Source organism: Phalacrocorax carbo, chromosome 2, assembly GCF_963921805.1.
Source record: "Phalacrocorax carbo chromosome 2, bPhaCar2.1, whole genome shotgun sequence".
Classification (NCBI taxonomy): Eukaryota; Metazoa; Chordata; class Aves; order Suliformes; family Phalacrocoracidae; genus Phalacrocorax; species Phalacrocorax carbo.
In genome coordinates, this window is record NC_087514.1 from 18,498,035 (window position 1) to 18,523,154 (window position 25,120).

Genomic DNA, 25,120 nt, shown 5'->3' on the forward strand with positions numbered 1-25,120 from the left:
TTCCACAAAGGGGCTCTATTTCAGTAAAGGTCCAGCAGAATCTCTTACCCATTTCAGCACTGTGACTTCCCTGGTTTTCTGCAAGATTCCCTAACTGGCTCATCCTTGGTCCAGAGCTAGGAAGCCACAGAAACCTTGGTTTCCAAACTGACAGTGCTTCAACTGTTTCAGGCCAAAAGCAATATACCAGAGAGACCACAGAAGACAAGGTTTCAAATTTCAGTTTATGGGGAGAATAATTTCATTGAGAATGAAGCAAATTTTTATGTCATATCAAAATGTTCTGTGAAATTAATTTACTTTCTACAGAAAGAACATCACAATTTATCAAGCCTGTATTATGTGAAGGAGTTTGCTATCAAAATTAGGAAAAAAAAAAAAGCGCCTCAACTGATATACCCTTATAACAATGTTACTGTGTTTTCTACTTTTCAATAGGTGGGAAACATTGTTCAATTTCAGTGTAAAAAAGGACACCTTCTCCATGGCTCAACAACACGAACTTGCCTTCCGGATCTCACATGGAGTGGAATCCAGCCGGAATGTATACGTAAGAAAATGACAGATTTTTGATCTATCATTTTTTTTTTTATCTAGGCTATTCATTAAAGTAACATTGTTATAAAGTTAACTTAATTTTTATAGTTTTATTAACTTAATACAAATATGTGTTACTAGCTTACAGCAGCTAGAAATGTTATTTTAATTTAAAAACCTCCAACAACATATAATAACAGACGGCTCTTCATCCAGAGAGATGCTGAAAATAAGTTTCTAAGTGGGCGCAATCTTTCCAGTAAAGAAAGTGAAAGGGTTGGGAGAAGGTGGTGAGAACAGAACATGTCGGAAAGCCCTGCAGAACCCTAACATGTACTGGAGCAGATAGTTACAATCAGTTCTAGTAAAGAATTGGAGCTGTTTCCCAACTAAGGAGTAGGGGTATTTTAAGAAGGGGGGGGAAATTTTGTAATTGGAAATCTTTGAATCTGAATCTTCTTACTTGGTGCCAGGAAGGAGCAATTAGTTTCTTAGATCTTTTATGCTTCATTAAATAGTGCAAATTTACTGAAGGTGTAACATCATGGTTAATCTTTCTAGTTTTTCAGCTAGCCAGCTGTATTTTTCTGGAAATAGCTGCACCTTTTAAGGTCTGACCTTATAGAAACACTTCAGTGTATGGATTGCATATCCACAGAAGAAACCAGCATTAGTGTTTCAATTGGTGCTAGCATTCCCCCTAAGCAAACAGCAAATCAGTAGCTCAGTGTGTTGAAAGGTGAGCTCTGCTCTTAGAGGTATGCTGTTTTTGAGATAACACGGGACTCTCAGAGTCTGGTGGCTCTTAAAGATATAAAACAGTTTGCATGAGATCAGGAATGTTAATTCATTTTTTCTGCCTGCTATTTAAAACTTGCCTCACCTACAATTTCTCCTTGACCTTTCATAGTGTTTTCCAAATGGCCCATTTATTTACTATTATTCAATGTTACACAGATATCATAAGTCATGTAAGTCACAAGCCATGATTGCTTTTTACTGTGGTTAAGATGTGCACTGTTTGTGTTTGCATATGCAGACAATTAATTGTGGTCATGTGAGTGCATTTAAGTTCATTCTTGGTCCCTTGAAATTGAAAAGTCTGTTTTCAAGAGTGTATTTACAGGCTTAGGACAGTAATTTATAGACAATATAGTAATTTTTAATGTGAATTAAAGATATATTGATATGTTATATTTATTGATGCTTTTTTCTTCATTAGTTACCTGTCAGAATGGTTATAGATTCTTTTTTTCAGAAATATTTCACTGTTTTGACTGAAGAATATTTTATCTTTTCTTTGTAGCTCACAGCTGTAAACAACCAGAAACACCAACTCATGCTAATGTTGCAGGAATGGATCTTCCCTCACTTGGTTATACATTGATTTATACTTGTCAGCCAGGCTTCTTCCTCGTAGGAGGATCAGAGCATAGAGCCTGTAGGTCTGATGGCACATGGACTGGGAAAGTTCCAGTTTGTGAAGGTAAACTCTTCTGTTTCCCACTGCATCTCTCATCTATCACATCTCAGTGATTTTCTTTACTTGCAGTCTAATAAGGCAAGGAGAACTAGGAGGGAGAACATCTAAGAGGGTAACTCTAATCTTTTGTCAATTGTGTTTAACAGAACATATGCTTTCATGTACTTGTCTTTCATTTGCATGCTCAGAGGTATCAATTTCAGGTATAATTCTGGAAGCCAAATACTTGGGTAACAGCTGCTTTCAGAATTCTGAGAGAGTTGGGTGTGGCCTACATCCTGTTAAGCTCAGTGGAGTAAGAATCTCAATGATTTTGCACATTCCTACGAAACTTATAGCAGGCTAATTTATTTAAAGAGATTGTGTCATCTGAAAGACAGCTATGACAGTTGCAATACTACTATGATATAATTGCCATCATGGAAACATGGTGGCATGACTTGCACAGATGGAGTGCTGCAATATATGGCTATAAACTCTTCAGAACAGATAGGCAAGGAAGGAAAGGTGATAGCGTAGCCCTGCATGTTAAGGAGTGTTTTGACTGTCTAGAGATTGATGATGGTGACAGTAGGGTTGAGCTTATATGGGTAAAAATCAAGAGGAAGGTGAACAAGGCAGGTATCATGGTGGGAGTCTGTTATAGACCACCCAACCAGGATAAGAGGCAGGTGAAACATTCTATAAGGAGCTGGGGGGAGTCTCACAATCGCTAGCCCTTGTTCTTGTGGGGGACTTCAATTTACCAGATATCTGCTGGAAATACAATATGGCAGAGAGGAAAGAGTCTAGGAGGTTCCTGGAGTGTGTGGCAGATAACTTCCTGATGCAGCTGGTGAGTGAGTCAATGAGGGAAGGTGCCCCACTGTACCTGTTGTTTGTGAGCAGACAAGGACTTGTGGGAGGTGTGATGCTTGGAGGCTGTCTTGGGCATAGCGATCACAAAATGATAGATTTTTTGAGGAAGTACAGAGGGAGGTCAGCAGAACTGCTGTCTTGGGCTTCTGGAGGGCAGATTTTGGCCTGTTTTGGAGCCTGGTTAACAGAATCCCTTGGGAGACTGTCCTGAAGGGCCAGTAAGGCTGGATATTCTTCAAGAAGGAAATCTTAAAGGCACAGGAGTAGGCTGTCCCCATGTGCTGAAAGGCAAGCCAGTGGGGAAGAAGACAGGCCTGGCTGAACAGAGAACTTTGGCTGGAAGTCAGGAAAAAAAGGAGAGTTGATGACCTTTGGAAGAAGGGGCAGGCAACTCAGGAAGACTACAAGCACGTCATGAGTCTCTGCAGGGAGAAAATTAGAAAGGCCAAAGCCCAAATAGAACGTAAGTTAGCTACCGCCATAAAAGACAATAATTTCTTTTCCTATAAATAACTAGCAACAAAAGGAGGCCTAAGAAGAATTGCCATGCTTTATTGGATGTGGGGGGAAACAGAGACAAAGGGTGAGGAAGGTACTTAATTCCTTCTTTGCCTCAGAATTTAATAGTAATACTAATTGTTCTCAGGGTACCCATCCCACTGAGCTGGAAGACAGGGATGGGGAGCAGAATGAAGCCCCCATAACCCAAGGGGAAATGGTTAGTGACCTGCTACACCACTTAGACACACATAAGTGTATGGGGCTGGACGGGATCCACCCAAGGGCACTGAGGGAGCTGGTGGAAGTGTTCACCAAGCCACTTTCAATCATTTATCAGCAGTCCTGGCTAAGTAGGGAGGTCCGAATTGACTAGAGGTTAGCAAATGTGACGTCAATCTACATGAAGGGCCAGAAGGAGGAGCCGGGGAACTAGAGGCCGGTCAGTGTCACCTTAGTTCTGGGGAAGGTTATGGAACAGATCATCCTGAGTGCCATCACACAGCACATGCAGGACAACCAGGCAATCAGGCCCAGTCAGGATGGCTTCACGAAAGGCAGGTTGTGCTTAATTAACCTGATCTCCTTCTATGACAAATTGACCAGCTTAGTGGATGAGGGAAAGGTGGTGGATGATGTCTGCCTGGACTTTAGCAAAGCCCTTGTCACCTTTTCCCAGAGTATTCTCATGGAGAAACTGGCTTCTCATGGATTTGATGGGCATACTCTTCTCTGGGTAAAAAACTGGCTGGAGGTCCGGCTCCAAAGACTTGTGGTGAATGGAGTTAAATCCAGTTGGCGGCCAGACACAAGTGGTGTTCCTCAGGGCTCAGTGTTAGGGCCAGTTCTGTTTAATATCTGAAAAGGGGATCGAGAGCACCCCCAGTAAGTTTGCAAATGACACCAAGTTGGGCAAGAGTGTTGATCTCCTTGAGGGTAGGAGGGCTCTAGAGGGATCTGGGAGGGCTGTATTGATGGGCCTAGGCTCATTTTATGAGATGCAGCAAGGCTAAGTGCCAGGTCCTTCACTCGGGTCACAACAACCCCATGCAATGCTACAGACTTGAGGAAGATGGTGACAGGGAGGACTATAGGGATGCTGTTCACCACGGCAAGGAGGAAATGCATGTGACCAAAGCTCATTTAGAGTTGAAGCTGGCCAGTACTGTGAAGGAAAATAAGAAGTGCTTTTTTAAACGCATTAATGGCAAAAGGCAGGCTAGAAATAACATTGGCCCATTTTCTGATGAGAATAGTCACCTCACAAGCAGGGACATATAGGGCAGAGATGTTTCATGCTTTCTTCGCCTTGGTCTTCAACAACGATGGTGGGCTCAGGGAACCCAAGAGCCCTGGGCTAGTGAACCATGACTGTGGGAATGATAAACTCCTAATAAACCCTGACCTTGTGCAGGACTTGCTGCTCCAGCAAGATCCCTATAGGTCAATGGGGCGTGATTGGATTAATCCAAGGGTACTTAAAGAGCTGGCTGATGTCATAGCAAGACCTCTCTCAATGATTTTTCAGTACTATTGGGATTCTGAAGAGGAACCAGTCGACTGAAAGCTGGCAAATGTTGTTCCAATCTTCAAGAAGGGCAACAGGAATGACCCAGTAATTTTAGGCCCATCAATCTCACTTCTGTGCATGGTAAAATTATGGAGAAGATTATTCTGGGAGTTATTGAAAAACACCTGAAAGACAACGCAGTCATTGGTCCTAGCCAGCATGGGTTCACGAGGGGAAAGTCCTGCCTAAAAAATTAGATCTCCTTATATGCAAGGTCACCCACCTCGTTGACCAAGGAAAGCCAGTTGATGTGATATTTTTGGAATTCAGTCAATCTTTCGATACTGTCTCTCGCAGTATCCTCCTGGAAAAAATGTCCAGCATGCAGCTGGATAAATATGTAATGCAGAGGGTGTGCAATTGCCTGATGGGTCAGATCAAAGGCTCATAGTAAATAATGGGGTTACACTGGGCTAGCGGCCAGTCAGTAGCGGGGCTCCACAGGGATCCATCTTAGGGCCAGTACTCTTTAATCTCTTTGTAAATGACTTGGATGCAGGACTTGAAGGAATAGTAATTACTTTTGCTGATGACACTAAATCGGGAGGAGCTGTTGACACTCTCAAGGGCAGAAAGGCCCTACAAAGAGATCTGGACAGACTGGAGAGCTGGGCAATCACCAACCGTATGAAGTTTAACAAGGGCAAGTGCTGGATTTTGCACCTGGGGCTCAGCAACCCTGGATGTGCACACAGACTGGGGAAGGAGAGGCTGGAGAGCAGCTCTGCAGAGAGGGACCTGGGGGTTCTGGTCGATGGCAAGTTGAAATTGGGCCAACAGTGTGCCCTGGCAACCAACAGGGCCAACCGTGCCCTGGGGTGCATCAAGCCCTGCATTGCAGCTGGCCGAGGGAGGGGATTGTCCCGCTCTGCTCTGTGCTGGTGCGGCCTCACCTCGGGTGCTGTGGGCAGTTTTGGGCGCCAAAGTATATTCAGGGTATAAAGCTACTAGAGAGTGTCCAGAGGAGAGTCATGAAGTTGGTGAAGGGTTTAGAGGAGAAAACATACAAGGAGCAGCTGAAGTCCCTTGGTTTGTTCAGCCTGCAGAAGAGGAGGCTGAAGGGAAACCTCCTTGCGGTTTACAGCTTCCTCACGCAGGGAGGAGGAGGGGCAGGCGCTGCCTCTTCTCTCCGGTGACCGATGACAGGACCCGAGGCAATGGCAGGAAGCTGTGCCCAGGGGGTTTAGGTTCTTCCCCCAGAGGGTGGTGGAGCCCTGGAACAGGCTCCCCAGGGAGGCAGTCACGGCACCAAGCCTGACGATATTCAAGAAGCACTTGGACAAAGCCATCAGAGACATGGTGTAAATTTCAGGGTTTTCCTGTGCAGGGACAGGAGTTGGACTTGATCCTTGTGGGTCCCTTCCAACTCAGGACATAATATGTTTCTAAGAGAGGCTGGAAAGCTGACTGGCAGAAAACGACCTGGGGTGTTGGTCTGAAGCCAGCTGAGTATGAGACAGCAGTACGCCCAGGTGTTCAGAAAGGCCAGTAACCTTCTGGGTGCCATCAGGAATAGTGTGGCCAGCAGGAGTAGGGAAGTGATCGTGCCCCTGTACTCGGCACTGGTGAGGCCACACCTCGAATACTGTGTTCAGTTTTGGGCCTCTCAGTACAAGAAAGACATTGAGTTGCTGGAGCGTGTCCAAAGAAGGGCAATGAAGCTGGTGGAGGGTCTAGAGCAGAAGTTCTATGTGGAGCAGCTGAGGCAACTAGGACTGCTTAGTCTGGAGAAGAGGAGGCTGAGGGGAGACCTTATCGCTCTCTACAACTACCTGAAAGGAGGTTGTAGTGAGGTGGGTGTCAGTCACTTTGCCTAAGTAACAAGCAATAACACAAAAGAAAATCACCTGAAGTTGTGCCAAGGGGTGGGTTAGAGTCGATATTAGGAAAATGCCTTCACCAAAGGTTTGTCAAGCATCAGAAGAGGCTGCCCAGGGAAGTGGTTGAGTCTCTGTCCCTGGAAGCATTTAAAAGATGTGTAGATGTGTCACTTAGGGGCATGGTTTAGTTGTGGACTTGGCAGTGTTAGGTTAGTGGTTAGACTCAATGATATCAAAGGTCTTTTCCAACTTAAATGATTCTGCCATTTTATGATTCTATTCTAATATTGGAGTAGGATGCCTAAATTCCAAGTAGATGTCTGAAACACTACATGGAATTAATCCATAGGGTTTATTAATATTTTACAGTTGTATGTAAGCAGCAATATACTACCTGCATTGAAGTCAGCCTCACCTCTGTTCCAGGGAAGATCATGGAACAGATCCTCCTAGAAGTTATGTTAAGGCACATGTGGAGGACAGGGAGGTGATCTGAGGCAGCCAGCATGGTTTCACCAAGGGCACGTCCTGCCTGACCAATCTAGTGGCCTTTTGTGATGGAGTGACTACATCAGTGGACAGGGGAAGAGCTGGAGATGTCATCCCTCTGGATTTCTGAAGGCCTTTGACACAGTCCCACACAGCATCCTTCTGTCTAAACTGCAAAGCTACTGATTTGATGGGTGGACTGTTTGGTGGATAAGGAACTGGCTGGATGGTTGCATCCAGAGGGTAACTGTCAATGGCTCAATGTCCAGATGGAGACTGGTGAATAGTGGTGTCCCTCAGGGGTGCAGTCTGGGACTGGTACTATTTAATATCTTCATCAATGACATAGTGGGATCAAGTGCACCCTCAGCAAGTTTGCAGATGACACCAAGCTGAGTGGTGCAGTTGACACACCTGAGAGATAGGATGTCATCCAAAGAGACCTAGAAAAGCTGGAGAGGTGGTCCTGTGAGAACCTCATGAGGTTCAATAAGGCCAAGTGCAAGGTCCTGCACCTGGGTCAGAGCAGCGCCCAATATCAATACAGGATGGCGGGTGAAGGGATTGAGAGCAGCCCTGTGGGGAGGACCTGGGGGTACTGGTGGATGAAAAGCTGGATATGAGCCAACAATGTGTACTCGCAGCCCAGAAGGCCAACCGTACCCTGGGCCGCATCAAAAGAAGCGTGGCCAGCAGGTCAAGGGAGGTGATTTTGCCCTTTCACTCCACTCTGGAGAGACCCCTCCTGGAGTACTGTGTCCAGCTCTGGAGCTCTCAGCACAGGAAAGACATGGAACTGTTGGAGCGGGTCCAGAGGAGGGCCACAAAAATGATCCGAGGACTGGAGCACCTCTCCTATGAAGACAGGCTGAGAGAGTTGGGTTTGTTCAGCCTGGAGAAGAGAAGGCTGCAGGGAGACCTTATTGCAGCCTTTCAGTACTTACAGGGGGACTATAGGAAGGATGGGGGCAACCTCTTTAGCAAGGCCTGTTGTGACAGGACAAAGGGTAATGATTTTAAACTAAAGGAGGGTGGATTTAGCTGGATATGAGGGAAAAACTTTTTACAATGAGGGTGGTGAAACACTGGAACAGGTTTCCCAGAGAGGTGGTAGATGCCCCATCCCTGGAAACATTCAAGGTCATGTTGGACGGGGCTCTGAGCAACCTGATCTAGTTGAAGATGTCCCTGCTCACTGCAGGGGGGTTGGACTAGATGATCTCTAAAGGTCCTTTCCAACCTAAATCATTCTATGATTCTGTGATTCTAAAATGTATTTACTTTGTCCTTGATGTTCCAACATTTTTGTTTCTAATTTTTATTACATACTCTTGTTATGGCAGGGCATGAAAAATCTCAAGGGAAAATCGTGGTGAGAATGCTGTTTTTCATGTGAGATAGGAAACATCCTCAAGTATAACAACTCTTTGGAATTCCATTTTCTGTATAATTAAAGTCCTTTTCAGATTACTGCTACCTAATGTTTCAGATGTGGTTATCCCCAGGGCTCTTACAGAGGCATTCAAAGGCTATATAGCCAAACATTGGTACTTGGAAGGCAAATTGGAAACGAGTATTTTGTATTACTAAAAAACAGGTGTCCTGGCGCTACGTGCCAGGCGAGTGCTGGGGAAAAGAGAGCAGAGATTTGGGAAAGTGTTAGAAAGCAAACTGTCAGGAAGCTTATGACATTTTCAGTACTCGGGAACTGTTATGGCTAGCTAAATGTGTTTCACGGGTTGTATTTTGGTCCAAGAATTTTCTGCTGATGATATTGAAACAGGCAGTATCAGTTGTCTCATGTGACAGTAAGGAACCCTTATAATAAATATTCAGTTTTACCTATTACAAAGGAGTGAAACATGTCTCTCCTATGGAAGGGAGAGAAGCACTAGGTCAGGTCGTTCACCTGTGACCATGAACTTCACAAAAATAACTTTGAAATAGATGAAAAGGAATAAAACATTTGAAGTTGAGAGCTCTAAAAGTATCGCTAGGGGAATTAAGTCACAATTTGGCCCTTTAAATAAAAAACTGCAATCTTGAAAGTCCTACACAGCAAATATCTGGACCTAGAAGCCTAAATGCCATAGGTAACTTGATTTAGGTTTGGGTTTGTATTTACAATTTGTATTTAAATTTTATTTTATACATAAAATTTCAGTTCTGAACTTGACTAGAAATGTATCCACCTTGACAAGGCTGATAGACTCAGCAGCGTTTTATACTAAAGCCCTTTGGAAGGTATGATCCAGATATTTCTAACCTGAGCTTGATGTAGTAAAAAAGTATATACTGTTGAAGCATGCCCTCCAGGTCAGCCATGTTCAGTGAAGTTCAGTATGTTTCTTGCAAAACAGAGAGAAAATAGAGATTAATCAATCAGTAGTAACAGGTCATGAGAACTTTAGTTTGAATTCCAACCCCTGCCCTTGTTTTTTTCCAGTTTTGATCTATACACCAAAATCAACCCTTCTGTAATAAGCTTAAACTTATTCTCAGGAAAAATATTCTCAGTTGTTCTTGCTAAAGTTTCCTTTTTATGCAGAAAAATATTCCACTCAGGGAGAAGGAAGTTGCTTTTCTTGTCTATTTTTTTGAGTATTGATCAGAGAGAAAAGGCCTGGGTTCAAAGCCAAGATCCAAAATAAAAAATATTGAAATAACCACTGGAGCAGGGAATGGAGCCTAGTACTGCATGAGAGTATTCTACATTAGGAGACAGAATTACGTGTCTTCTTTATAGCCCAGTGAATCCAAATTATTTTCTGCAAAATCAAATAGCTTCAGCTGCAAGAAATGACACTCTCCCATTGCATTTAGTTCATCATCTTCAGTGGTGGGAGAGTTCCTGCTCTAAGCAGAGAAAAAATTAAATTCTTCAACTTCCAGTGCCTAGATCACCTGAGCAGTTGGAGATACTGTGTACAGCCTCATTTGTTTCTTTCTTTCTGTTGCTGTTCTTTAAAGAAACAGTGACCTTCTCCTCCATTGTTAAGAGATTAAGCTTCTTTGGGTTTTCAGTCTTGAACAGAAGATGGCTTACTCAGTACTGTTGACAATAATTAAGTCCTGGAGAGGAACATGATTCAAAACACCCTTATTATATATCTTTTCACTGTTTGGTGTTACATTGCTTCCAGTCAAAGCACTATACACAAAGCTATTTTGTGTGGTTTTAAATGACATAACTTGCCTTAGATGACATATTAGAAGACATCTCACATGTTAGGTGCATATTCCAGGACTGTGAATTCTGAAATGTGGATTCTGAAGTGAAAGCCTACACTGTTTTGGTATTGCAAATGACTTGGTAGCATCCAGTTGACTGACTTAGGAGAAAATGTCGCAGCAGAAGAAATCAGTGGGCATGTGTTCCTGTGTTACTAAGGCTTGATATTGACTAAACTCTCATTTGTATTTGAGTTTGAAACATCATCTTATATCCCTTGTAACAAATAAATTCCACTATGGAAATAATTTTCCTAGTTTCTGAGTAACATATTTGCTACTGATTTGTCTTTTTGTCATTCACTCTTTCTAACAGCTGGTTCCAAAATATTAGTAAAGGACCCCAGACCAGCTTTGGGAACACCAAGTCCCAAACTAAGTGGTAAGTCCTTTGAGGTATTTATGGTTTTAAACAATATCTATAGAAAAGACAATAAGAATCGATTTAGTGAGACTGCACTGAATGGCTTAGAATGAAGAAAGGGTATTAGATTAGGCATTACATTAACAGAACAAAACCATCATTAATTAAATTATTCCTCAATGTTTAAGTCTATCTAGACTCTAAGGTATTATTTATAGCCATATACAATTTCTGTTATGTCATGAAAGTTTTAGTGGTTTCACTGAAATCAGTGTTCTGTGTAAAAGCCTATGCAATTTACTCGTTCAGAAACAATAGTACTCCCCCAGAAATAATTTAAAGACATGTTGTTTCACAGTCTTTTTCACAGTCTTGCGCTTCTTTTACATATTGATAGTTTAAATTGCTTTACCTAAATACTTCAGAATTAGCCTTCAACTTAGCCTTCAAAAAAGCTTATTTTAGCCTAGAGAAGGTAGTCTCTGGCTAAAGTCAGCTCCAGTTTAACTGACTTGCTAAAGATGACTGTCATTGGATGTCCTGACTAGATCCAAAAGAAACTTTTCTGTGTCTACTGCAAAGACTTTTTGAAGAGAGAGGTCTCCTTAGCTAAAATTAGCCTTTGAATATAACCCTATTAAATGTCTACTAATAATGAATAAAGGGGGCTTTGTGGGGCTTTTTTTTCTTTTCCTAACAGGTTGTCCACTCTAAGTTCAGTGATAGTACTGATTTTGAATAACGATTATTTGTTATAGGGCCGTTTGATACATTTCCTTTGGGAAGTGTAGTAAACCCACCCTAAGACACCTTCAATTTAATTTTTCCAATGGTATCTCATGTTAAGATTTTAAAGTTTTTTTTACCCATACTGTTCCTGGAATAGCATTAATTAAATATTTTATGGTTGGATAATTATAAATATAAAAAGTAAAGGTATAAATCTAGCACATTAATTCTCCCTGCAGTCTATGATCTCTTTTTTATTTTAAATTAGAGGATTTTTTTTCTCCCGATGACGCTCATAATGTTTTTAAGCATTTGAAGGCAGGACAAAATTCTTATATACATTTTTCATTATTAGAAGTGACTAGGTTATAAAAAAGATGCTTATAATCTTTTATTGTCATTTAAATATGCTTATACAAATTTTGATATATAAATCAAAATTAATTTCTGCAAAATTTAAGCCTAGCTCTATGTCCTGCCTATCTGTGCTGTCATAGAAAAGATGCTGCAGTGAAAGGAATCTGGTCTTTTGGTTACAGCTGTTAAATTAGATTTTGTGAAATTGGTTCAATTTTAGGACATGTCCATATCTGAGGAAAGGAGCAAATGAAGCCACAGTTGTGGTTCTGTTCTTCAGTACAAATACATTTCTTTCATAAATGTTTGTGCCAGGTTTCTATGTTTCATATGTGAAGATTATGCCTTAAAAATATGACTTAAATTATCACTTAAAAATAAAGAGGGTAAAGTACAGAAAATGTTAATATTTATCATATATTTTGTTGGATGATTGACTTCATAAGTACTAAATACTGCAAAATGTACTGAAACATGTTTGATGTCTATATAGTTCCTGATGATGTATTTGCCCAAAATTATATATGGAAAGGATCTTACAATTACAAAAGCAAAAAACAGCCCATGACTCTGACAGTCACCGGTTTCAATGCAACTTCAGGAAGAGTGAATGCAACGCTTACAAACAGCAATATGGAATTGCTGTTATCAGGTATGGGATAACAAAAACATTTCCATTCATTTTTTTATGCCTTATATACATTGGTCCCCTGTAACTTTATGCACAACACACAAACTTTTAACCTCTTCTGGAAACTTTCTTAGATTATCAAAGAAATTTTCATTCTGATTCCGTTCCTTTTCAAAGGTAAGGATTTTTCCACCTTTTCCTTCTCTCCCCTTTTTTAATTTCCCAGGATTACATTATATTTGGAGTTCATAATCAATGAGGAGTGAAAGAATCATCCTAATTCTCATGCTTCTTCCCTAAATATTATAAATAAATTTAAATTACCTTTCCTGAGATTTTCTTAATTCTTAATCATACACTTTCCCTACAATAGCCTATTAATGACTAATAAGTAATATACTGAGTTTGGTATGTGTTGACCTAGCAAGGCAGAGATACTTGATGAACATGGAGAGCAAGGAGAGATGACACTTGTTAGACTAGCTGATATAGTTGAAAAAAGTAGCTACCCTTCATGCTATGATTTCAGAAGCCCTTGATTGCAATCTTGGTTTATGATATTCTACAGTCCCTGCCACACAGAACACTGTTGCCATGGTTATGTTGGCAAAATATGCACAGTTCTCTATACTGTGAATCATCAGCAGAAAGTGCAGATATGGCTTGACAAGGAAGAAAACAAAAATACTTTTAAAAATTTTTGGGTTTATAGTTTTTGTTTGTTTTTCAAGCTCTGCCTGCCCCTTGATTTAGACATCTCAGCCGCGCAGACAATGGGCCTGCCATACCACGGAAGTGGCAGGCTAAATCACGGGGGTGTGAATAACCATAAAAGAAACAACTGAAATAAATATTATCACTCAAAAATAAGTTTCTTGAACTTCACCCTCTGTCTACAACACTTCTTGCAAGGACTGAAGAAGCCTGAAAAATCACAGTTATGTATAGGCTGGACGCTGCTGGTTTTAATCTTGTACACCACTTAACGACCCCTTTCTCTGAAGTGGTTTAACATCACTCTTTATCCCAGAGGTGTTAGCAAGGACAGAAGTGACAGAACATTAACATGTTGGAAAAGAAGTGGGGGAAAGTTTGGTCCATAAGTTTCTGGGAGGCTCAGTCTACAGGAAGAATGCAATGGGTCAAAGAATCCATGTCTCTGTTGGGCTGTTAGTTTCTAGTATCTAGAGTGGTGAATTTTTGTTACTAGGTTTGTCTGTTGAAGGTATTTTGTAGGTGTCCTTCGAAGAGTCACACTTGAGAGGCTGTAGAGGGACTGAATGTTTCATAAAATATTTTCTGACTCATACCTGTGTTTGTCTTGACTATCTGTGTGAATTTATTCTATCTTATGATGTCTGTTTAGTTTCAGCCATGTAATTTCTATGAGGGTATTAGGTGCAGAGGATGTAGTATTTAATATTTTTAGGATTAGTAAAAGTAAAAGCTGTGTTATCTCACCCAAACAACCTCCTCCTCCTCCTCCAAATAAAAAAGTTCCCTCCGCAAAGGGATTACAAATACCCATTTTCACTCTACATGCCAACATTCCACACATCACATAATTAATAATATTATTAATATTATTTTTTCCATATTTTGCATAGAAAACTGAGATCCTGTATGTTGAAAGAGTATCTTAGGGCTAGGGAAGTAGAGTGTTGTGGTTTAGCCCCAGTCAGCTATCAAGCACCACACAGCCACTTGTTCACTCCCCCCTGGTGGGATCTGGGAGAAAGTCAGAAGAGTAAAAGTGAAAAAATTCTTGGGTTCAGATAAAGAGGGTTTAATAGGTAAAACAAAAGACACGTATGCAAGCAAAGCAAAACAAGGAATTCATTCACTGCTTCCCATGGGCAGGCAGGTGTTCAGCCATCTCCAGGAAAGCAGGGCTCTATCATGTGTAACAGTTGCTTGGGGAGAAAAATGCCATCACTCTAAATCTCCCCACTTTCCTCCTTCTTCCCTCAGCTTTATATGCTGAGCATGACGTCATGTGGTACAGAATATCCCATTGGTCAGTTGGGGTCAGCTGTCCTGGCTGTGTCCCCTCCCAGCTTCTTGTGCACCTGGAAGAGCACGGGGAGCTGAAAAAGTCCTTGACTAGTGTAAGCGCTACTTAGGAACAACTAAAACATCTCTGCATTATCAATTGTTTTCAGTACAAATCAGTACAAATTCAGTACAAATGCCACCGCTGGCATTGCAGGGGGAAGCTTCTGGCATTTTGTCAAAGAAGCCATCCCTGCAGCCCTACTGCTACCAAACTTTGCCATGCAAACCCAATATAGAGATCCAGTACCTTCTCCTACCTTTCAGTGCTGTCTTCAGCTCTTTTTCACATCACAGAATATGGGTGAACAAAAAATGGAAAAATAACCAAAATTAAGGGTACTGCTATGTTACTGGATTTTTCAGTTAATAAAAAGAGAACTAGTTTAGTTCATGCATAGCTGACACATACTAACTAAATCTAGTCTGAAGTCATCCACATTCATCAGCATAAATTAAAAAAAGAAAAAACAAAGGGGGAGGGATGAAAGCCATTGTTTAAGTCTAATTAATTTACAGTATGAAGTTTGTTCTGTGATATATTAAATCAATAAATCAGTGAATTTTAATCTCAGTTTGGTGGAATGTTCTAGAGATGGAAGTATAATTGTTTGCTTTTTTTATTTTATTGGTTTTCATTTTAGTTTTGTTCCTCTTAAAGTTTTAGCCATCATTAGCTTTTGTTCATGTGAAGTGCAATATAAGCTTGCATGATTCTACATATCGAAGACTTCATACACAACAAATGGTAATTTCAGTGCTCTGCTAGAAAGGAAATTATCATACTGGAAATGTCTTCTATTTAAAATCTGAGGTTTTAAGCCATTAATCGATAATAATGGTTAAAAATGTGGGGGGAAAAATCTTGACTGTGTTTTCACTATTCACTCTTGTCTTTGTAATGGAAGATTGAATCACTAAGCATATTTTTATTTTTGTTCTGCAAATTAGCAAATGAGGTTATCTGGGTTCTAGACATTTCTGCAGGAATGAAAATGAGTCAATTAATTATGCCTACAAAGTAAATAAGGTTATATACAAGTCTTGTCATTGTCTGGAAGAAATTGTCTTGTAATATTGACAGAGAAAGAACATTTTTTTTCAGATATTTTCAGATTTAGAAAATTTTAATATAGCACCAGCTTTTTGAAAGGCGTTTAGATGTGGATGTTCCTACTATCATCTTCTTTACCTGATAATTAAATTACAAATATTGAAATTGGGGATGTGAGGTTGATGTACATTCTGCCTGATTCAGAACAGTATTTTTCATCACAAATCATGTTACTGTCAATGTTTGTTCTGTCTGAAGCTTGTTAACTGTTAAGTAACACCTGTGTGTATAGGGTTTCCCTTCTATCCTCTCTACAGGCTAAGCTAAAACCAGTTTCTACTGAAATCCTATAATAATTGAAATAATTTCACAAGGGATCTGTCTTGCTAAAATAAAATGTTGGTAACAATGCTACCTATTCTTCCTGCTTTTCCTTTTTAAGACAAAAGATTAAATGCTTATTCTAAAGATGAAATTATTTCTCTACTCAACACAAATAAAAATTTTAAAAACTATATTCTACAGGAGTGTATAAAAGCCAGGAAGCTCGGCTAATGCTCCACATATATCTCATTAAAGCACCCTCCCATACATCTGTGAGCAAGTTGAAAGAGGAAAAATGGGCTATGGATGGTTTTGTGAGTATATTTCTGCTACAAAAGAGAGAGAAAGATTTGTTTTGTTTTGTTTGAAATCAAGCTGGTGTTCTACACCCAAAAATTCTGGAGTTATATCAGATGGAATCTTGCTAGCAATGCTATTTCATTAAATGAAATGAAAATTTTATTATAAGATATAGGAGACCAGTCTGAGGGAAAATATGGGAATAGTCACACTGTGTAGGCACAATTATAATGCATGTTAACACAGAAGCCTTTCTCTCACGTCTCTCTGAATTTTATTCCAAAATATTGAGATTTTATCATCATGATAATATAATAACAATTTATAATAATATTATAATACATAATATCAATGTAATAGCAATTTTTATCATTAGGCTAGCAGTCATGTTTTACTTTTTGGTGATATTTTTAGAAATGCCATGAAAAAGCTGAACTGTTACATGTATGGGAAAACAAAACATTGCTCCAATTAAGCATTAAGACCCTTGGAGGTTCTGGGGCTGAGCTTATTCTTTAAAAAGGAGAAGAAAAGAGCACATAAATGAGAGGAGGAGAGGTGAAGGAGAAGGGGAAGAAGAAGAAGAAGAAGAAGATGAAGAAGAAGAAGAAGAAGAAGAAGAAGAAGAAGAAGAAGAAGAAGAAGAAGAAGAAGAAGAAGAAGAAGAAGAAGAAGAAGAAGAAAAAGAATCAACAGCTGAGGTGGCTGGGATGTGTTTATGTCATGAAAAGGAAATCCCTTCAAGGAACAGACAGGAAAAATAAACATTATCCAAGATAGTGCTAAGGCTGGAAAAACTGAGTGTGTTGGGGGCCTGAGACGCTTTATTTGCTAAAGAAAGAAGTAGATTAAAAAAAAAAAAATGGCCCAAAATAATGTGGTTGATGATGAACACTCATACATTCCTATTACATCGACTCATTTTTCAAGGAATTTGTCTGTTTTCTGATGTTTCATCTACTGGTAAAGCACTACAGGGGCACCAATATGGGTGCTCATGTCAAAAGAAGAGAAGAGGTATACATTGAAGTGTCCGCATAAATGTATAGTTGTATAACTTGTGGCACTGCTTCAATACTAATTCAAGAAAAGGTACAAAACCAAAACCATAGCAAAAAACCCTAAACTGCTTGAATGATAAATATACTGGTAAAAGGGCTTAAGTCCCTTGTTTTTTACAAACTTTAGGCTTCATGAGCATGTTCCTGAGGTGAAAATAATATGGTAAAAGCAAGACATTTACCTTCAGACTTCTAAATGTACAAATATATAAAGTACAGTCCCTACATTCCATATGCTATTTACATCCTGTTCTTCTTTGACTTTTTTTTTTTTTTTTTAAATCTTGGAATAGCTCAAACAAGCCACTTTACTCCAAAGTAAGAAATTGATCTGAGAAATGCACCCTTTCTTCAGTGAAAGCATAGCTTCAGGTCATTGCTGAAGGCATACTGTTGACGTGAGAAAGGGAAGCTTAAAGGAAAATCTTAAAGGAAGATGCCTTGGTCCCACTGAATTGAAACCTAATAACCATCCTGGGAAGCAAGTACCTGTAAATTTGAATACAATGTGTTAGTTCATAATATACTTAGGCTAATAAGGGAGATATTAATAGGCTCAAAACTCTTTCCTTCTGCCCCAAATTCTTTTAGTTTATACTAGTGTATTTTGCTTTTGTACCAAAGTTTAATTCAATATTCTCCAGGTCTACATATGTATAATTAATTATTGGAATAAGCACTGAGTAAGAACAAAGGAACTGTCAATTAAATGTGAGGTCTTTTTTATTTACTTTTAAAGCAATTATTAAAACCTCAATACTTGCATCCTTAGGATTATCTACAATATAACTCTTGCAATCTACTTCCTAAACAAATCAGATAATTATGAAGTATGTAAGACACTTCAAAAAATAGTGGCACCTTGAATTGCCAGAAACATTAAGGTTTTTTTGTTTAAAAAATAATACAGTCAAACATAGTATTAAGGTAGTATATGTGGCTATAAACCACCCTGTCTAAGTTGCACCTTTAGCAGTTCTGTCTTTTCTTTTGAACTTTACAGATTTCCTAGAGAAGAGAGGGTGTTTTTAATGGGGAATAACAGCTATCAGTCAAGCATATTGTTACCTCTCTTTCAAATAGATACTTGTAATAAACTTTTCCTCATTTAATTCAGAATACTTTTTGTTTACAGGTTTCTGCTGAACCGGATGGAGCAACATATGTTTTTCAAGGATTCATCCAGGGTAAAGATTATGGGCAATTTGGACTTCAGAGATTAGGTATTTAGCACATGCTAATTTTTTGCAAGTTCATTGTTCCATATTCTGTCTTATTATGTCCAGTAGTATTAGGGCATTATAGAATGCTCTCCTAAACTGATATCTTGCTCATGGTGCTGAAAAAAACATTTCACCTAAAAATTTGCTAGAAGAGTGAAACTGCTAAATATTTGCAAGTAAATGTTTATGTTACTCGTAAGAATAACACAATCTTACTTCCTTGATAAGCATTTATTTCCTAAAAAATGGCTTCTTTGTTCTGTAAATTCCTTTCTTGGAGAAGACAGCTCTGGTAACAGACCTCTGGCAACAACAACCTGTAGTGCTTTTTAAGAAAAAGAATTTAATTCCCTTTACTGTCTTAAGAACTGTGATATTTCTCCTACAACAGGAATCTGAATTTAGTTAATACTGAATTTTGAATGATAAAACACTATTCAGAATATCTTAGAAGATGAATTATTTTCCACTAATGTAACGGCTCCTTAGAGTGCTTATCCTTAGATAAAATTCTTATATGTTGAGGCAAAAGCAGGTTCTTTCAGCTGCAAAGTACTGTGCATCCTTATTTTTTCAGTAAAACCAGGAAATTTGTTAATACTTGAATGTGCTGGGAGGGTTTATTAATGAATATATGAGGTAAAGGTAAATGTTTATTTTTTCACAATTCTAAATCACAGTAAAATGCACTGCTTCTGATCTTGATTTTCACTGTATTTACAAATGCAAATTCAATTAAAAGAATTCTTAGACTTATCTTTGTCAAGAAATATTTCCTTTAAATGAATATAAGAAGGGTTATTTCCCTTTATTAACTTATTCAAAATACTTGAAATCCATCTAACAAAATTTAAAATGCAAGACTTCGTTGGCAAATTGTCTTAGGAAAATTGTATTTTTTCATTCAATTTCCAGAGGGATTTTTCTTTTTTTTTTTTTTTTTTTTGTAATTGGGAGATTCTTTAATATATTGAAGGTGCTTTTTATTGGTTTATATTTTCTATGAATGGAATGGTTCGTTTTTTGGTATAAATTCTAGACAAGAATTAATTGTAGTTAATTTAGTCCATAGTACAGTTACAGAGAGATTTACAATCTTTGAACAAATTTTGTTTAGGGTGTTTATCACTTCATTATTTCATGCACACAAACATAAAAATAGTTTATCTCAAACAAAATGTTTTTATCACTGTTCCCAAACAATTGATTTCTTTTTATGTATTTTTATATATTGATTATCTGTTTGCTTCTTTTGGTTTGTTGTTTTGGATGCTTTTTAAAATTTCTCTATATTGCCTTGTAAGATCAAGAGAGTCAGGAAATATTATGACCTACACAATTCTTAAAAGGTCCAGTTCAAATCTTAAAAATTATCTTTGAAGCTGCATTGGTATTCCTTTCTTCACATTAAAAAGGCATATATCTTCTCTGTGTAGATATTCTAGATAATGTGTTCCTCACTATGCAACAGATCATATTCTTATTTTTTCATCAATACCTGGCTCTAGCTCTTCACAGCTGTTCCTACCTCCTTCTCTCTATGTATCAATAGCAGAGCCTAATGAGATCAACATAATGAATTTTCAGTTTGCCTCTTCAGGTGATTTACCCTCTCCTTGAAATCATGTTTACTTTTTATACATTCTTTCTGAAATATGCAAATATAATCAGTAATACAATCAATCTAACATAAGGGTTATTATAAATTTGACTTATTGTAATGCAGTACATTAATGTGTATGAATAACATCCACAACCTGAATCCCATACAGAATTATTCAGGAAGATATTTACTGTCCTAGAGTATATGTATTGTTCTCCCAACATTTTGCATCCACTTATTAATCAGAATATGGTATACCACACTACAGTTACTTTCCAGGTGGCCTCAGCATACAGCTGTATGTATACAGAAGAACACATTATGATGACCCAATTACAAAGTGTTATTGAATTCTTAAGTTTATGGAGTAGTATGTGCTGGGACTAACAAGACATATATTACTTGGTTTTTTTCTTATTATTCTTTTCAGGTCTTAACATGTCTGAAGGTACAAATTCTTCTAATCAACCACATGGTACAAATAGTAGTTCAGTGGCCATTGCTATCCTTGTGCCTTTCTTTGCTCTTATATTTGCTGGTTTTGGCTTTTATCTTTATAAACAAAGGTAAGTACATATTGTGTATGTAGAATTTCTGTATGATTTGGTATTTTTATTGCCTTCAATCTTTATTACAGTAAATAAAGTTTTCTTTAAAACCAAAAAATGTTTTCAAAGTATGCATTTAGACAGTTCTTCCTACCACCATTAAGGTCTGGCATCATGACTGAGATCAATTTATTGTACTGTGCTATACTTTCATTCCTTCTTATTTAAGGTGTTATAAATTTCTCTCTGACAACAAAACCGATGCTATAAATTATTGGAATATAAGGAATAGTATAATTAATAGATTTGTGTGGGTTTGTAGTAGATTGCCTGTATTAGTTTTTGTCATGTGACAGAATTATGAGTCACATCTTGAGTACTTTATTTTAATGCATGCTCTGTTTATTGGCTTGCAAGTATATGCAAGTGTTATGTTATGGACAGGTTTCATTATGGAACTGTATCTGCCTCTCAGATTATTAGTTCATATGCGATTATGTTACACATGCACCAGCCTTCTCAATTTCATTAGTCTAAACTCAACAGTTTTGTTCATGGTATTGAGATCAGCATTAGTTGTTTGGATTTAGTGTCACATAATATTTTCCTATAGCTTTAAGGCATTAGATAACTACAAAAAATGTAATCACTTTAATGACAAGAAAATTTATTGCCTACTAGCTGTCAAAATGGTGATTTACATCTGGTAGCTTGACAATAATAATTGTAGTATACTCTGCAGGATAACATCGGTTTAAAACACATGCCATCATTTTTAAATGGTACCACTTGTTTTTGAACTGATTCAGAGTATGAAAAAATGTTCATGCAATTTTTTAATACATTTTCTATTAACTATATGGTATAAGAACTTGTCTTTACTTTTTATATTGTTGATTTACAGTCCAGCATACATTTGCATAACAATAGAGATAAAATATTTTCAAGTGATTGAACTTTGGTATTTTGAGTTATTTAGTGAAAAAGAAAGTTCTTCAGCTTAAATTCATTCTTTATAAACTTGAGTCTCCAAAGGGAAAAAGAAAATCTCAGTCATCTGGCCGAGGAATTATTGCATCTTTACAAGATTTTGTTGTACTCTTAAATATTTATCATCTGATCATCCAATTGGAAATACATACCTCTTCTCTGGTTGTTAAATAGGTTTTAAAGTGAACACCTTAAACTTTGATAAAGGGAGTACTAATTCATAGCACAGATACAGTAAAAAATTGAGACGTTATATTTACCTCCTATAATTGGAATTGGGAGCTACATTTTGTTCAGGTTCTTAAACCACATCAAGTCAGGGAGGAAAACTGCAGTTACAAATACTCTGTCTTTTTTTCTACAGGACTGCACCTAAAACACAGTATACAGGATGCTCTGTACATGAAAATAATAATGGACAAGCTGCTTTTGAAAACCCCATGTATGACACAAATGCAAAGTCTGTAGAAGGGAAAGCGGTACGATTTGACCCCAACTTGAACACCGTTTGCACAATGGTATAAAGTGGTAATGATATGTCTTCAAAGTCTGGAAACTGACACATAACAAAGTGCACACACAGTTCACTGACTTAAAAAAAAAAATAAAAAAATTAAAGCACACTTTTCAGGATATACTGGGTCACCTTTTCCTGAGGATGATAGACAAGAATGGGTTGTGGTTATTTTGTTTTGATTTTGTTTTTCATAAACTGGATCAGAAATCGTCTTCGTGTATACCATGGAGAGTTTTAAAAGAATTTGCTGCACTCCATGAGTGCTACTCACATTTTATTTGCTTTTTTTAAAAAGGAGGTTATTCTAAAACATAAAACATATTTGCATATATTGGAGGAGCATCCATTATCAGTACTTCTGTGCTTTATAGAAACTATAATAGAGGGACTGGGTTAAAAAAGAAGACATAGGTAGAAAATAAGAGCTATACTTACAGGAGACAATAGATCACTGACTTCTCTTTAACAGTCATATGCTACATCTTTCTCATGAGTTTGTACCTTTTTTTCATTTATTCAGCCCGTTTAGTATTTTATTTTTCTCAGAACAGTTAATTTTAAAGTCCAGGATGTAGTATTTAGAAATCAGCAAGTACAACTTACTCTTTTCACGTCACAGAATAAAACTTAAAATGTCAGGTCCTTATTTAATTAATTTCTTTCCCTGCTTTACATCTTGCTTCTTTTTCATGTTCCAAGTCAAGCTCCTTTTCACTGTTTACATTAACGATACCCACAAATCACAATGTTTCTACATTTCTTTTGTCAGTCATACAACTAGGCAAATTTTGCAATCAAGAAGCTAGTATGAATTGAGCTTTGTCATGTGGCTATGTTCCTTACTGTTGAAGATCATTCAAAAGAGTGACCATCTTACATTTTTTCAAATGTGAAAACATAATTTATTGATAGTTCAAAGTACAGTTTACAGTAACATTAGTAATCAAATCCATATATTAAAAATTTAAGAGTCCATTTTTCAATACATGCTAGTTAAATTTAGAACGTATCATCTCAGTTTATTCCTTCAACATTTTGACAAAATGCATGCACAAAGCGTGGTGAAATCCCATTGAAGTTGTTGGATTCTAACAGGCTTCAAAGAACTGTGGATCAGACCTACATGGCAAAAGGAAGTTATAATTTGGAAATACTGTGTTTTCACATCTGTTTTATCTATATATTCCGTACTTTATGGAAACAGATCCTTACAGCTAGTGATTTAAAATTTAATATATTATCATAGTGCAATGAAAACAAGAATATTTTTTAAAAAATATACATATATATAAAGCCATGATTTTATTAGGGACAATCCATTCATTTTTGGGATAATTCAGATTCCGCAGCCCTCAGATACAAGTTTTGGACGTTTCAGAATCACTTCTAAGGAAATGCATTTTTCAGTTTTGCAGTTACTTCATATCAGAATTATTCAGTGGCAACTCAGTACTTTATTTGATGTAGGTCATTGTCTTCCATTCATAGCATGATTCACAAATGCTGTGTGTTAGCCAGTGTGAATTATCTGTTATTGTCCCTTTCAGACATAAATAATTCTGTGAAAATCTAAACTTTTTATTACCGTAATAGAGAGTGCCTACCAAAAATCATTGTACCCAGGATTGCTGCTTGGATTTCTATAATGTTTGATGAATTTCTTATAAACCATTTTACAACATATTGTTTTGAATATTCATAAAACTCTGTCAAACTGTATTCTACTAAAAGGATGCTGTTTTATATTTTATACCATTGGTTGTTATTTATTCTTGTTTATTCAAATGACTGCAATAACTATGATTCATTCATTAATGTTAAGGTTAATACATTTGAAATCGTTTAAAACGTTTCTTCTGCAACTGGCTACTCCTCTTATATTAATGCATACACTTTTGTAAAGAAGTATATTTTTATGAAAAAGGATTTGTAAAAGTATGATGTAAATTTTCAGTGCAATGTAAACAAAATAAAAATGGACAATTGCTTTTTTTAACCATGCTTCTTCTTTGTAAGGTGAGCTTTAAACTCATTTCAGTAGTGAAGATGAGAAAATAACCAAATTAATTACTCAAATTTGGTATTTTTGTGGGTCTTAAAAGCATGCTTTTTTTTCTGAATCTTCCTGTGAATTTTAGGGAAGTGGTAAGACTTAGACTACTTTCACATATAACCAATGAGCACAATGTGTAAAATTACCAGTTCACTAAAATAAATTTTCTGTTTGAAGAAGCAGATTTCAAAAAAAACAAAGGCCTATACTTGTCAACCCAGTGAAAAGCACAGAAAACCCTCTTTTATTTTTTTTTTTTCAAAATAAATCAAAAATTAATTAAGAAAAGCTCACTATTCCTTAAGGTTGTAGACAGAGTACTTTGCACATTGATTTTGCTACCTTTCTGCAGAAATGTACAGGATGTACATATTAACAGGTAGTAACAGTGCATGCAGTATTTTCTGTCTTTAAAAATACCCCAATGTTGTCTTTTAATGACATTGAACTGGAGGAGACAATTATTTTACTATAATATCAAAACTGTATTTAAACTACCCTTTTTGCTTGCAAGCATGGAAAATGGATGACAAATCCTGATCTGAATTACAATTCATAGGATAACTGAAGGAAAAAAAGTCCAATATTCTTTTGTGAATTTGGTGCTCTATATAAACCAAAAAGGCCCGTTCAGACCCACATTGAAATCACTGAAGACTCTGTTGTTAAAAACATTGGAAAGGGGAGCAAGGAGTCACTGTAAAACTTATATTGTGAGGATCACGCACTAATGTTTTTTGGTGGGTCTGAAGTAAATTGGTTAATTCTGAAAAGCAAAAAATCCTGTTTCACAGTGGCCAAACTTTCATATGCAGCCTAGAATCTGAT

General features: G+C 37.5%; 1 protein-coding gene across 1 annotated transcript in view; it reads left to right on the forward strand.

Annotated features, from left to right (window-relative positions):
• CSMD3 (CUB and Sushi multiple domains 3) overlaps positions 1-24,214 on the forward strand; it is a 669,880-nt gene extending 645,666 nt beyond the window's left edge. The window contains exons 66-73 of the mRNA XM_064441769.1: positions 439-550; positions 1,844-2,023; positions 10,803-10,868; positions 12,430-12,588; positions 16,199-16,311; positions 18,494-18,581; positions 20,615-20,750; positions 22,087-24,214. Coding sequence (XP_064297839.1) covers positions 439-550; positions 1,844-2,023; positions 10,803-10,868; positions 12,430-12,588; positions 16,199-16,311; positions 18,494-18,581; positions 20,615-20,750; positions 22,087-22,246 — 1,014 coding nt within the window. The 3' untranslated portion in view covers positions 22,247-24,214. The remainder of the gene's footprint in view (positions 1-438; positions 551-1,843; positions 2,024-10,802; positions 10,869-12,429; positions 12,589-16,198; positions 16,312-18,493; positions 18,582-20,614; positions 20,751-22,086) is intronic.
• Positions 24,215-25,120: the final 906 nt, after the last annotated feature.